Raw genomic sequence first — 12,470 nt, 5'->3', positions numbered from 1 at the left:
CACCAAGTGCCACTGATTCTAAAATTGGAGCTCAAACAGCAGAGCAAACTGAATAGACCTTAGAGTATCTTAAATTTCTGTACAGTCCTACAGTTGTAAAATATGATCTGTAAAAATAAAGTCACTTTTAGATGTTGTGACACTTGTCAATAGTTCACTATTCAGATACTTCACCTTAATGTTTGATGCACGGTGGCCTGTGGAATTGACAGATTAACAGAAGAGTTATGGGAACCAAGAATGAGAATATTCAATTAGAATTTTATACCTTCTGTGAAATCATTTAGCATATTTAATATTAAATTATTTGTAAGTCTATTTGCAATTCAAATAAGCTGGTTCCAAAATTAAGCAAGGTTTTAAAACTCCAGCTCTAAGGGAGGGTTAGTGAGGTAGTCCTGCTAACTTCAGAGCTTGACCACTGACTGCACAGCCTAGTTCAGCACTTTCCATCTGCCTCATCCTTTCTCTGGGAGGGGTCAAGAAATAGAAATTAACAGATAAATGTTCTTAGGAATGTACATTTCACCTGTTATAAAAAAGTCAGAGCACTTTGGTGGCTTTTTAGGAGGATTACAGGGTCCACAATAACAGGAGAAAATTCTGCACAACCCCAGTGACTTAACATAACTTGTTCCCACTGAGGCTGCTTAAAGCTTCATCTTCTCCTTAGGCTCAGGTATCCTGAAACATCATCCAAGTCAGTACAGGCACCTTTCTCCAAGAAACAGGTTTATAGAATTATGTCAGTTCACACTGATACTAACAAACAAACTATTACAGCACATCCCAAAGCCCCCAAATGGTTAGAAGAGAACTCTTACTTTATTTAAAATCCCTGTGCCTGCTATCCAGGAAAATAAGCCGAGGCTGGTGTTGCTGCAGCTTTTGGTGCTGGCTGTGCCTTGGGGGGCAGGTATGGCCTCAGGTACTCTGTACAACAGCAGAAATGACACTTCAGAGAACCATCTCTTATCACCCTTCAAATAAGGTCTTGATCTACTGTTTCTTACATACCTGAGTTAAGTGTATTTTGACTAAGCCCTCGTAAAGGAATGCTGTCATCTTGTTTCTTAAAGTACTTGGATTCCAGCCCCAAATTATCAGCACTAGAAATAAAAACATTAATTAAAATGTAAAGCAAAGGTATTACTAACAGTGCATTACCACAGCCTCATTCAGAAAAATCCTCACCTGAAGAGCAACTACAGTATTCCTACGAACTTTACCATTTAAAGTTAAACCATCACTGAGTAGGTTAAGAACAGCCTAGAACTATTTTTATTGACCAACCCATCACCTGATTGATAGCTTATATCTGTCACCAGGAGGGACACTGAACCAAAAGGGACCCACTGCTGCAAGTATGGCTCTGCCTTTGTTAGTGACAAGCCAGGCCTGTGGCCACAACTTAAAATTCACTAACACCTCGATGGACAAAGGCAGGTCACAGAACTAGCTTGGTACTGGAAACATTTTGCTCAGTTCCAGACACACAAAGATGACAAATAGCTTCATAAATATAATAATTAAAATACTAAAAATGCAAGAGATGACACTTACTTCTCCTTGTTTGCTGGGTGGCTGGTTGCAGTCACTGTCTGAGCATCTGAACAACGATTCAGTTTGGAAAGCTGTGGGTTAAACTGAACCTGCACAAACAGAGAGCCACAGGTTAAAGAGCCACTCCAGAGCTGACAGTCCCCACCAGGGAGAGCATTCAGAGGGCAAACTTCCCAGGGATCCATGTTTCTGTACCTCACAGAGCACTGCTGTGCAGCAAAGCCTGTGAGAATCAGCAACCTACAGCCAAGCATTAGCTACTACTAGTACTGATCAGTTCAGGCCAGGAAGCCCAAGAGTACTAGGATATACAGTAAATATTTACACAGTTTGAGAAACAGTTGAACATTATGCTTTGATATTTTATGCTACCACATTCTTAACCAAACAAAAAGGTCAGAGTGCCTGCCTTTGGTACTGGGCATTGTGGAGTGGTGGTTTTGTTGTGTGTGGGGTCCAGGAAGTTCTGGAAGGCATACAGAGGAGAAATGGGGTGACTGACTGCTGAGCTGGGAAAGGAGGGTCGGTCAGCCTGCAAGAGAAACATCCATTGAAGGAGAAACACAATGCTTGAAGTAACTGCAGAGATTCAAAATTAACAATTAACCACCATTACACAAAGCTAACATTCATGTGAGTCTTCCTGATGGGAAGAAAACATCACTTTTCCAAGATGCACATGCTTAAAGAAAACTTTTAATTTAAAAAAAAAAAACCCAAAAACTCTTAGCTAGCAATTACAAGCTACACACCCTGTAACAGATGAATATATTAAATGTATCCAGCTATAAACCAAGAGACCTCTGTCCTTCTGCTACTGAACAAGCAGCTCATTAATCACTAGGTAACAACAGAGTCAGAACCAGCATGTTATGGTGTTTAACAGTGATTATAGGCAATGTTTCTTACCCCTCATTTTCACGTTTCTGAATATCAAGAGTATTCAAATAGTACATTTTGCTCTTCAACTTATACAAAGATAATTAGTAAATTAACCTCATTATTCAAATAGTACATTTTGCTCTTCAATTTATAAAAAGATAATTAGTAAATTAACCTCACAACACACAAATGCCTTTTTTTCCCCTTCGCCTTGCACTTCTCCAAGCTAATTCTGCATTGGTTTGTGTATTTTATGTATGTTTTCCCAACTGGGTATTGTTATTAAAAAAGAAAAAAGAAAACAAAACCAATCCCCCAAACTACACCCAAAACCATAAGGCCCAAAGATGATGAAAGCACTTACTGTTCCTCTTTTAGGGCCATACATTTCAGGAACTCATTCAGGAACCTCCTAACCCTGTTATGTGTAGCTCTATCTTACCATGCCATGAGGTGAAACTCCAGCCCTACCAGCACCATGTGCACTGGCAGACGTGTCCAGCTTCTTTGCCATCTGAACTTCACTCAGCTGCCTGTTCAGCCATGTGATTACTGCAGAGAGACAGACAAAGCTCATTTCCTACCTCTTACAAGCTGTTTCAAACAGCAAGTAGCCCTTCCTTAAATGACAGCTTACAGGCTATTTTTCCTCCCTAAGCTCAAGCATCACTAGGAGTTCTAGTCCCATGAAAAGCCATTTGTTGAAGGCTCCCCAGCCCCTCCAGGCACTTCTGTCCCTTGCTCCAAGCTATCCCCACATGCACAGCACCCCACACCCCCAAGCAGCAGAGGCAAGGGAAGGCTCCCCAGCCCCTCCAGGCACTTGCTCCAAGCTATCCCCCACGTGCACAGCACCCCACACCCTAAGCAGCAGAGGCAAGAGAAGGTTTCCCCACTTGCAGCTCTAGGCTTGTTCTCCACACGTGAAGGCTCCCCAGCCCCTCCAGGCACTTGCTCCAAGCTATCCCCCACGTGCACAGCACCCCACACCCTAAGCAGCAGAGGCAAGAGAAGGTTTCCCCACTTGCAGCTCTAGGCTTGTTCTCCACACGTGACAAACAGCCTTGCAGCTCTAGGCTTGTTCTCCACACACAACAATAACCACAGCTCTGCACAGAACTCCAACACAGCTGGTTCCATTCATTTTCAGCAGCAGAGAGATCACTACATCATGTTTACAGAGGGAGAAAGGAAAGTGTACAAACCTACCATTTTCATTGGTTTTCAGTAACTGCTTGCTTTCTTCTAGTTTCTGCATTGTACTTTCTAGCTGCTCTTGTAGTTTGCAAACCTGTAATGTTCCCATAACACCATCAAGCAGCTACTACTAACCACAAACAACAACAAAATATATGAAGTTGTTCTAAAATTAAAGAAGTTTGAATCGCTTTTTACGAAAGCAATATGGAAATTCTTTTGAAACAAGCCCTACTTTCAGCCAGAATCCTTTCTGACCTGAATTTGTCTATGATTAAATAATGCAAGGATGCTAAACAGAGGAATATGCTTAATGGAAGACAAAGTTCACCCTGTTCTTGTTGGCTTCACCAATTTACACATCAATGAACCTTCCAGAGGATGCTCATTCATCCACAGTATCAGTCTGAACTCTTAATACACTTTCAGTTGCCTTCCATGTGACTGGATGGCTCTTACACATCAGTGTAACATTAGAAACACCTGAAAGTTGATTACATGTTTAAATAAATGTGTCAACTAAGTAAATGAGTACATTGCATTCCATGGAAATACTTACTGCTCTAATTTACATCCCACAAATCCCAACACAGCAGCATGTGAAAGTTGATTACATGTTTAAATAAATATGTCAACTAAGTAAATGAGTACATTGTATTCCATGGAAATAACTTACTGCTCTAATTTAAATCCCACAAATCCCAACACAGCAGCATAGTCAGAGGGTTAAACTGTCACATTACCTCCTGCTCTTTTGCTCGAAGGGACTGTCCCATCTCCTGCAATTCCCTCTGATCTTTCTGAAGTCTCTCTTCCTTTTCTGCCAGTAGTTTTTCCTGTTGAATCGTTACTGTATTTTTCAGTTTTAGTTTAGTCATTAGAGTTTTCAGATCTCCCTGTAACTTCTTGATAATTTCATTGGCCTGTTAAAAGAAACCAACAGACATTCTCAAAATGAACACTTGAAAAGAAGGAAGATGTTTCACAGGTAAAGTGTCATGTTCAAACAAACCTTAAGAAGTTCAGCTGACAGCGACTTAATTGTTGTCTCTAGTTTTTCCACATGCCTTTGTTTTTCCTCTGTACTCTCTTCCAGTATCACCTTTAAAAGAATATTACAAAACACAATAAAGATGCGATAGACATCACTTAGGATTTCAAGTTCATAATTCTTTGAGAACTATCCTTACAAGAAATCATTCTCTGCTTTTCAGTCAAATTTCATAGGACCTCAATTAATCCTCTTTTTTCTTATAAAAAATACCACTAACATTACTCCAGTATGACAACATTAAAACTGAATCCAGCAAACTTTTGAAGCCATAATTTAGCATCTTGACTACACCTGAAAGCTCACTTGCTGAATTCACAAAAACTGCTCAGCTGCTACTCTGTGGGAGCAGAAATTGAGAAGGTTCTACAGAGTTTAGATAAAAGTTATTTTGAAACTTGAAGAAACCTTTTGCTCTTGTGTCGCATCTAATACTTCTTTTGTTCTAGTAACCAGCTGGTCTTTGTCTTTGATCCCTTGTTCCAGGACAGCAACTCTTGTCTGCAGCTGATTAACGAGTTTCTCTTTTTCATGACACTCAGCATCCAGAGTGGTGTTCTCCCGACGCAGTGACAGCACCTCCTGCTTTGCTCTCTGACATTCCTACAGTGTTGGGAAGGAATTTAATTATTTTTTTTAAGAAAACCTGTAGCAGTAATTTAAGCAGCTATATCTACATAGGAAACACAATATGGGAAAAAGAGGAGATGAACAAATCTAACATGCTATATTTTCCACTACAGGCCTAGGCAGGCAGTGCTAATGCTCCAAAAATAACAAGCTTGAGTGTGGAAATTAAGAAGCCATACATCTTCCATTCCAGAAAGCTTCGCTTTCAGCTCCCTGACTGTGGAGTCTCCTTTGTATCTCCTCTCTGTTAGGTCTTTATTGATGGCCTCGAGTTCTGAGAGTCTGTTCTGCAACTGCTGAATACTTTTCTGATGCAAATTTTCTAATTCCTTTTTCTGCTGTTCATGCTGTTGTTGGTACTGAGTCTGTGCCTGTGAGAAGCAAAGAAATTAAATAGTTATTCAATGAATCTGACTATTCACATACAAGAATATTATTAATTCTTTGCTGCTGCCATACCTGGAGAGCTCTTTCCTTTTCACTTGTCAGCTCCTGGGAGTGTTTGTTGGTCAGGGCTGTAGTGTACGAGGTCCATTCAGTTTTCAGTTTATCCAGTTCTCGGCTCTTCTCTGACAAACTCTGTGTAAGTTTGATACAAAGTACAGGGTTTTAAAAACTTCATTTCAGTCAATACTGGATTATTCTTTACTGTTGCTTACTAAAAGCACATGGAATTATTAAGAAAAGTCTAAATTTCAGCACCAGATGCCGGAAGATTTGTTCATTCTCTAAACAGGAAAAGTAAAGCACTGAGAAGCTGAAGAGCTTTCTGACCCTGTGGATCAAATAATCTTGATTTCCCATGGTATTCTCTTCCAACCACTGTTTAAGAGTGAAAACCAGTCTCCAATGTTCCCTACCCTTATAACACAGAGTGCTCCAGGGGGTGGGGGAAGGGGGAGTTCTTCAGCAGCATCTTTTCCTCTTTTTGATTTGTAATTCTGCATTCCAACTCAGCAAAAACATTCCAGTAACTCATACTGAAACTGCAGACAGGAGGCAAAAAAATAGTTCACTCCAAAAAAGCTCCGTAGCAGGAGTTTTAATGGAATGGTTCTGTTTCATGATAGTCAAAAAAGTCACCTTGATAACTGCAAAATTTGACCCAAATTATCCTCTTGAAACAGAGGTGAAATAATTACGGTGTTGACTGCAAAAATCAAGAAGAAGTCCAGTGACTCGAAGTCTAAGACTTCTGACTTATTTATTATGGTTTCACAATTTTTCCCAATTAAAAGGACTTCCAACCATCCATGGAATAGGTAAAATATATCTTCACACTACCAGATATTTAGTATAAAACTCGTATATGCATACAGAGACCTCTGTACAAAAGAAAGTCCTATTCTGGTTTAGTACTGCAAGAACTAAACTTCATAGCTCAGTTGCAGGCTCTGCTCAGTCTTTGCAACAGCTGCAGGAGACTTCTTTAATTCTTTTCACTCACTCTGAAGTCAATCATCTTGGCTAGGAAGTGGCTAACCAACCAGCCCATGAAAAGGCACATTTTCCACAGATTAAAACAAGTGCAACTTACAAGAAGAAAGTTAATTTTTAACATTACCTGCTGAGTGTAGCTCAGTTGCCTAGTAAGATCCTCCTCAGTTCTTCTAAGCTTTTCTTCCAACATCCTTTTGTCTTCCTGTGTACAAATTGACATCAAGTCAAATCTTAAGCTCCCAAACTACAAGTAGCATTTTGCTTCCATTTAATCAGCACAGCCTGCCTAAGCAACCACATGCTCACTGCTTTTGGAAGGAGACACCTTATTAAGTTTCATATCAAATAACTAATAAATTTAAAAGAAAAGCCACTAGCTCACAAAGTAAAAAGCCCAAGTTAAATCCTTGTCAAGGTTCTATAAGGAAATAGTATCTTATCATGAAGACTTGTTTACAAAGGAGCTACATGAAGAACAAATCAGCTGAGATACTATAAATTTATGTTACTAGAAAGGTTTATTAGGTGGCTAGAAACATGACAGCACAGTAGGAGAGACACAAATCCCAGACTATGAAACTGAAACAGACAACAGATGAACTATGAGACCTTTAATCTCTCATTAAATCAAACCTTAGCATGCTACCAACTGCATCAACATTGGAATTTTAATTTGCTATTGGTAGCTGCCAGCCCTTAGAAGTCCATAAAGCTTTACAACTCCATGAAGCCCCAACTGCAGAACAAAGACTGAAAGGTTACACTAAGTTCCTCCTGCAGCTGCTCTGGCAATCAGCACAATCTGTGGAGCAGGAGACACTGAAGCATCCAACAGCTGCACAACACATGCACTGCCTGTGTGAAATACCTCAGTTTCTGTCAGGTCAAATGACAGTGCTGGGCACACATCCCAAGGGCTGCACGCAGTGACATACATGGGCTGAACCAGAAAAATGAGAGTACACACTTTGGCACAAACCTCTAAAGTATTCAGACTGAAAAACATGCTTATGTACACACAGCATCAAGGCCTAGTTGTAGATATGACAAACCTTCATTTTACCTTAAGGCATTTCAAACAGTCAGCTAAAAACTTCTTTATTTCTGCATCACTTCCTGGTAGGAATTTTAGGGAGAGATGGGTAAGATGTTTGAAAGGGTTGGTCTCCACTACATTTAAAGAGACAGGTGTGTGATCCAGAACAGGTGAGGAAGAAACTAACTGCAGCAAAAACCTAGTGAGAAACAAAAATAGTCAAATCTTTAGCATATTCTTGTTGGAAACTACTTGTAGGTCCTAAAAGCTGTTTTCCAATAGAGTATATCTTCACATGTGCAATAAAAGCCTGCCTAGTTTTTGGTTGAAAAAGAATTATTTACATGATTCAATCCCTATGCTGCAGTTAATACTACAAACAAATACCAGTTAAAATGTTTTCACCTTATGGTAAGACATGTACAAAACTAATGAGTTTGCTTATTTATAATATTTCCAGAAGCTCATCTTGGACTTGGGAGTCCCAAACCAAGTAAGGCCTTTGTAATCCAATTCAAAAGGAGAACAGACTGCTGACTTTTAAGTATCCTACATACTAGTAAAACTCCCACAGTACATATACTCAGGAAATGGCCTGACTGCAGGGAGTGGAGCTAGGTACAGGGCTCGGGACCCACACAAAAGTTACACAGGAAAAGGCCACTACAAGGAAGAGTGGGTCTCAGGTCCCCCCTCACATCTTAACATCTGAACTCTGAAATGAAAGAAAGAAATCCTTATAACTTTGTCTTCTTCTCTGAGACAATGATTTACACGTCAGCTGACCAAACCCAGATTAGCTCTCTACCATTAAACTGTTAAAAAAAAAACCCAAAAAAACAACAAAAAACCCTAGTGCTGCATCCTTGCACGTGTCACCTCGTGCAGATTGCCAGCTTCAACTCAGATGGAGAGACTATGACTAGATATCAATTCCACTGTTCAGTCCTCCCAAGACAGAGGTTTTGCCAATAACATCCACTGACAAACTCAGGTGTGTCAGGGGCAGGTTAAACCATCCTGTTCCACTGACTCTTCTCAGCCTGAGTGACTCACAAGTACTTTACACACATGTACACACAAAGTAACATGGCACACACTTATGCCCTACCTTGGGACATCTTTGTCCTGTTCCTGAATGCATTGCTGAAGCAGATCTATAAACTTTTGTGGGAAAGCAGAGAAGTCCACCAAGAGACCTTGTTGGGATTTCAAACTATAGAAACAGATTGGAAAAGAATTAACAATATATAAAGTGTAATTTATTTCCTTAAAATATTTTGTTTACACTAGTAGAAAGAACCAGTTCTGACTGTGTCATTACTAGCAGACAAACAGAAGAAATGTGACCACATCTTGGATAATAATCCCCAGAGGATATTTTTGACTTCAAGAGTTGTTGCAAATGGGCTGCACTGAGAAAGAAACAGAATTTACTGTGGCACAACAAATGTGCTCCTTTCAGTAGGAATCTTCCTTACAGCACAGAGCAGGCTGGTTACAGGACAGGGCACATAGAAGGAGCACAGGACAGTGAGGGGAGACTCAGCCATTACCAAGACTTCACCACAGACACACAGCTCACAGACAGGAGCATTCAACAGTGGGTGCACAAAGCTCTACCTCTGTGCAACAAAACACGTCTGCACATCTGTTTTGCAAACACTATTTTACTTCTGCATTTTGATCCACACACCGATCACATCTCTCTTTTTAAAAAAATCAAATACACCAAACCAAATCACCCCCAAAAAACCCCAACAAAACAGAAGAAAAAATAAATTAAAAAAACCAAAGAAAGCAGAAAATAAACTGTTCATGTCTAGTGCCCAAATATGATCAAATTCTGAGCAAGTAATGAGCCCAAACAGTACAGTTAGTACACAGAAACCCATAAGACAAAGGCTCAGGGCTGTGAATCCATGTCCAGCCAAACAGACTTTCCTCTTGCAATTACTTCTTGAACTAGTTCACACACACAGTAGTCTGTAAGAAGCAGTTACAATAAACAGCAGATAAAAGCAGTAATATAAACTGTGGTACTGTGGCACTGGATCTATGCAGGGAACACCAATAGGATCCTCTGTATAACCTTGGCTGATCACTTCCCTGCACTTGGCTGTTTCCCTGACAGCTCAGGGAGAACAATATTGACAAAATGCTGACAGAACACAAGGGAAAAATGCCAAACCCTAAGCTCTAACACAGACCATTCTAAGCTAAAATACCCCCTCATTCTTTTTTGCATTTAGAAATGTTTCACAGAGAAGATATTATAATTTCACTTACCTTTGAAAATCTTCCTCAGATATGACAAGGTTATAAAGGAAAAAAGGATCAGTATCATCAGTCAACCGAACAGATAAGTCCTGAAAAATGGACATTTAAATATGATTTAAAATACTATAAACTGCCAAGGAGTGTTGAAACATTTTAAACCAATACTGCAAACAGCATTTGAATATTTTTACTATTTAACCAAATGTAGGATAGAACTGTGGCAACTAATTCAGAGTGTGAAAAACATTAGTGTTTAACACAACTTCAAATATCACAGTGGGAAAACCAGAAAAACTATTTCTCACAAAAATAAACCAAGTAGAAACCTTCAACTTTGACCAGCAAAGGTTTCAAAATTCCACGAGGCTTTGTAACTTTACAGAAAGAAAACTACTTGCTATTTTTCCCCACACCATGACAGAGAGTGTAGCACTAGTAGTTCACTGTAATGGATCACAAACACATCATTCCCATAACTGGAAGTTTTTCAGAGCATATTGCTGCTGGAAGTTTATGAAACCATCTGAAGAGATTATACACTTGATTACAGAGCTCTGCAAAGCAAACACAGAATGGGCACAGCTAAAATCCAGCAAGCTCCTAAGGAGAACTGCAGCATTATGCTGCTTAGCTTTTAAACATGCACTTATTTGTTCACTGGAGGTCTACACAGTGTTTGGGAAAACTGTCTTCTCATTAAGTCTTGCAAAACACCTGCTCCATTAGGCCCAGACACCTGTTCCCTACAACAAGGCTCACACCTGTGTGGAGAATATAATATTCCCTAGCAGAAGAAAGTAAAGTTGAAACCTGTCAGCTCTTCCAACACGACTGAAGTGTGAACACAGCACATGTGCACACACAGAACTGAAACACGTCTCAGATGCTGTTGGAACAACAACAACACTCTCAGCTCAGTTAAAACTGAAGCTAACAGCACCCCAGGGCAGCTGGGGCAGACTGATGGGTAGGATAAGAACTGCTTGGGCTGATGCCCCATTAACTGGTCAAGCATTTCTCTTTTTAGACAGATTGCTCACTGATGTACTCAAGTGCAGCTCCAGCTCCTGCTGACACAGGCTGCAGCATGGTGAGTTCTGAACTGAACTGCTACTTCACACTGTGAAGAAGGAATATTTTCACTGCCACCATCAGCAGAATCTTACCAAAAAATGCTGCATTCCTTTACAAATCATCTTTACTCAATAACACCACAACCAACTCATAACCAATCTTAACATCACACTGAGTGGATGCACAGTTCAAGTGACAAATCAGACACACAACAAAGAGGATTACAAGATCTCCAGAAGTACCCTCACTGCTATTTCCCCTGAGAAAGAAAGTTACTTTTTTTTTAACTGCCAATATAGTAGCTTAAACTAAAAGTGCTAAGGTACTTTTCTAAAGCTCTAACTCATGTTCCCTTGAGGATGTCCAAATACTTGTAATATACAATTTTATTAAGACTCATAAACAGCCAAATTAAAAATGAGGGAGAAAAATCCCACATCACACCAAATCAACTAAATTACTCAAAAAATTATATAAAAAATAAGATCATGTCAAATGACACATTAAAATCCTGGTTTGTTTTTCCTTTGCCTATTTATCCCTTTACAGAACAAAATTCACAGAACACATAATGAATGACACAGATATGACTCATCTACAAACCTTTCTATGAACAGGATCAGAGACCGACAGCAGCTCAATATTCACTCGAACATTTAACCTCCTGTGTGCAAAAACATGAAAGTAACAAATCAAGACAACATTCTCCAAACAACATGTGCTCACAGCTGCATTACAGGAACCAGCGACACTTCAGAAACAAAAATCTAGGCAGGACATTAAGACAGTTCCTATTGATGACTATTGGTGACTATCACCAAGATACAAGTTTTCAGTTACCAGCTCTGGGGCTTTTCTTGTTGCTTGTTATACACCAAAGTTTAAACAGCAAAACTGAAGTTTTGAAACTTTGTCCAGCAGCTAGAACCTCCGGAAAAGCCTGCTGAGATTTATTAACGATCGCTGAAACTTATGATAACCATTTATGCAGCACTGTCTTATCTTCAACTACTTCTTGTCGAGCAAGAAGCTACTTGAGTTATCACATCCCACCGACATCACCCAGGCAGCCCCAGGGACCTGCGGCACCGACACTCGCCGTGTTTGGAGCAGACACTTCACACGAGCAATATCTGTTGTCTGCCATGCACACACACACGCAGACAAACACACAAACACACACACGCTCCCTCATGCACACAAACACACACTCATGCACACACACACTCACGAAGACACACTCACGCCCAGGTGCGCTCGGCAGGGCCGCCCGGGCCGAGGGGCGGAGGTTGCTGCCCGGGGAGGCCGCGGGGGGAG

General features: G+C 40.2%; 1 protein-coding gene across 1 annotated transcript; it reads right to left on the bottom strand.

The window, feature by feature from the left end:
• Positions 1 to 847: 847 nt before the first annotated feature.
• SASS6 (spindle assembly 6 homolog (C. elegans)) lies at positions 848 to 11,871 on the bottom strand. Its single transcript, XM_009082429.1, is given in 17 exon segments — positions 848 to 933; positions 1,018 to 1,109; positions 1,564 to 1,652; positions 1,973 to 2,095; positions 2,888 to 2,997; positions 3,655 to 3,736; positions 4,386 to 4,565; positions 4,655 to 4,744; positions 5,102 to 5,296; positions 5,503 to 5,694; positions 5,783 to 5,902; positions 6,888 to 6,965; positions 7,827 to 7,998; positions 8,911 to 9,015; positions 10,089 to 10,168; positions 11,757 to 11,835; positions 11,837 to 11,871. Coding segments are annotated over 17 exon segments (1,908 nt in total).
• Positions 11,872 to 12,470: the final 599 nt, after the last annotated feature.

This window comes from Acanthisitta chloris, unplaced genomic scaffold, assembly GCF_000695815.1.
Source record: "Acanthisitta chloris isolate BGI_N310 unplaced genomic scaffold, ASM69581v1 scaffold8629, whole genome shotgun sequence".
NCBI lineage: Eukaryota > Metazoa > Chordata > Aves > Passeriformes > Acanthisittidae > Acanthisitta > Acanthisitta chloris.
The sequence above is the reverse complement of the archived record's forward strand: the minus strand, read 5'-3'. Positions and strand labels throughout refer to the sequence as shown.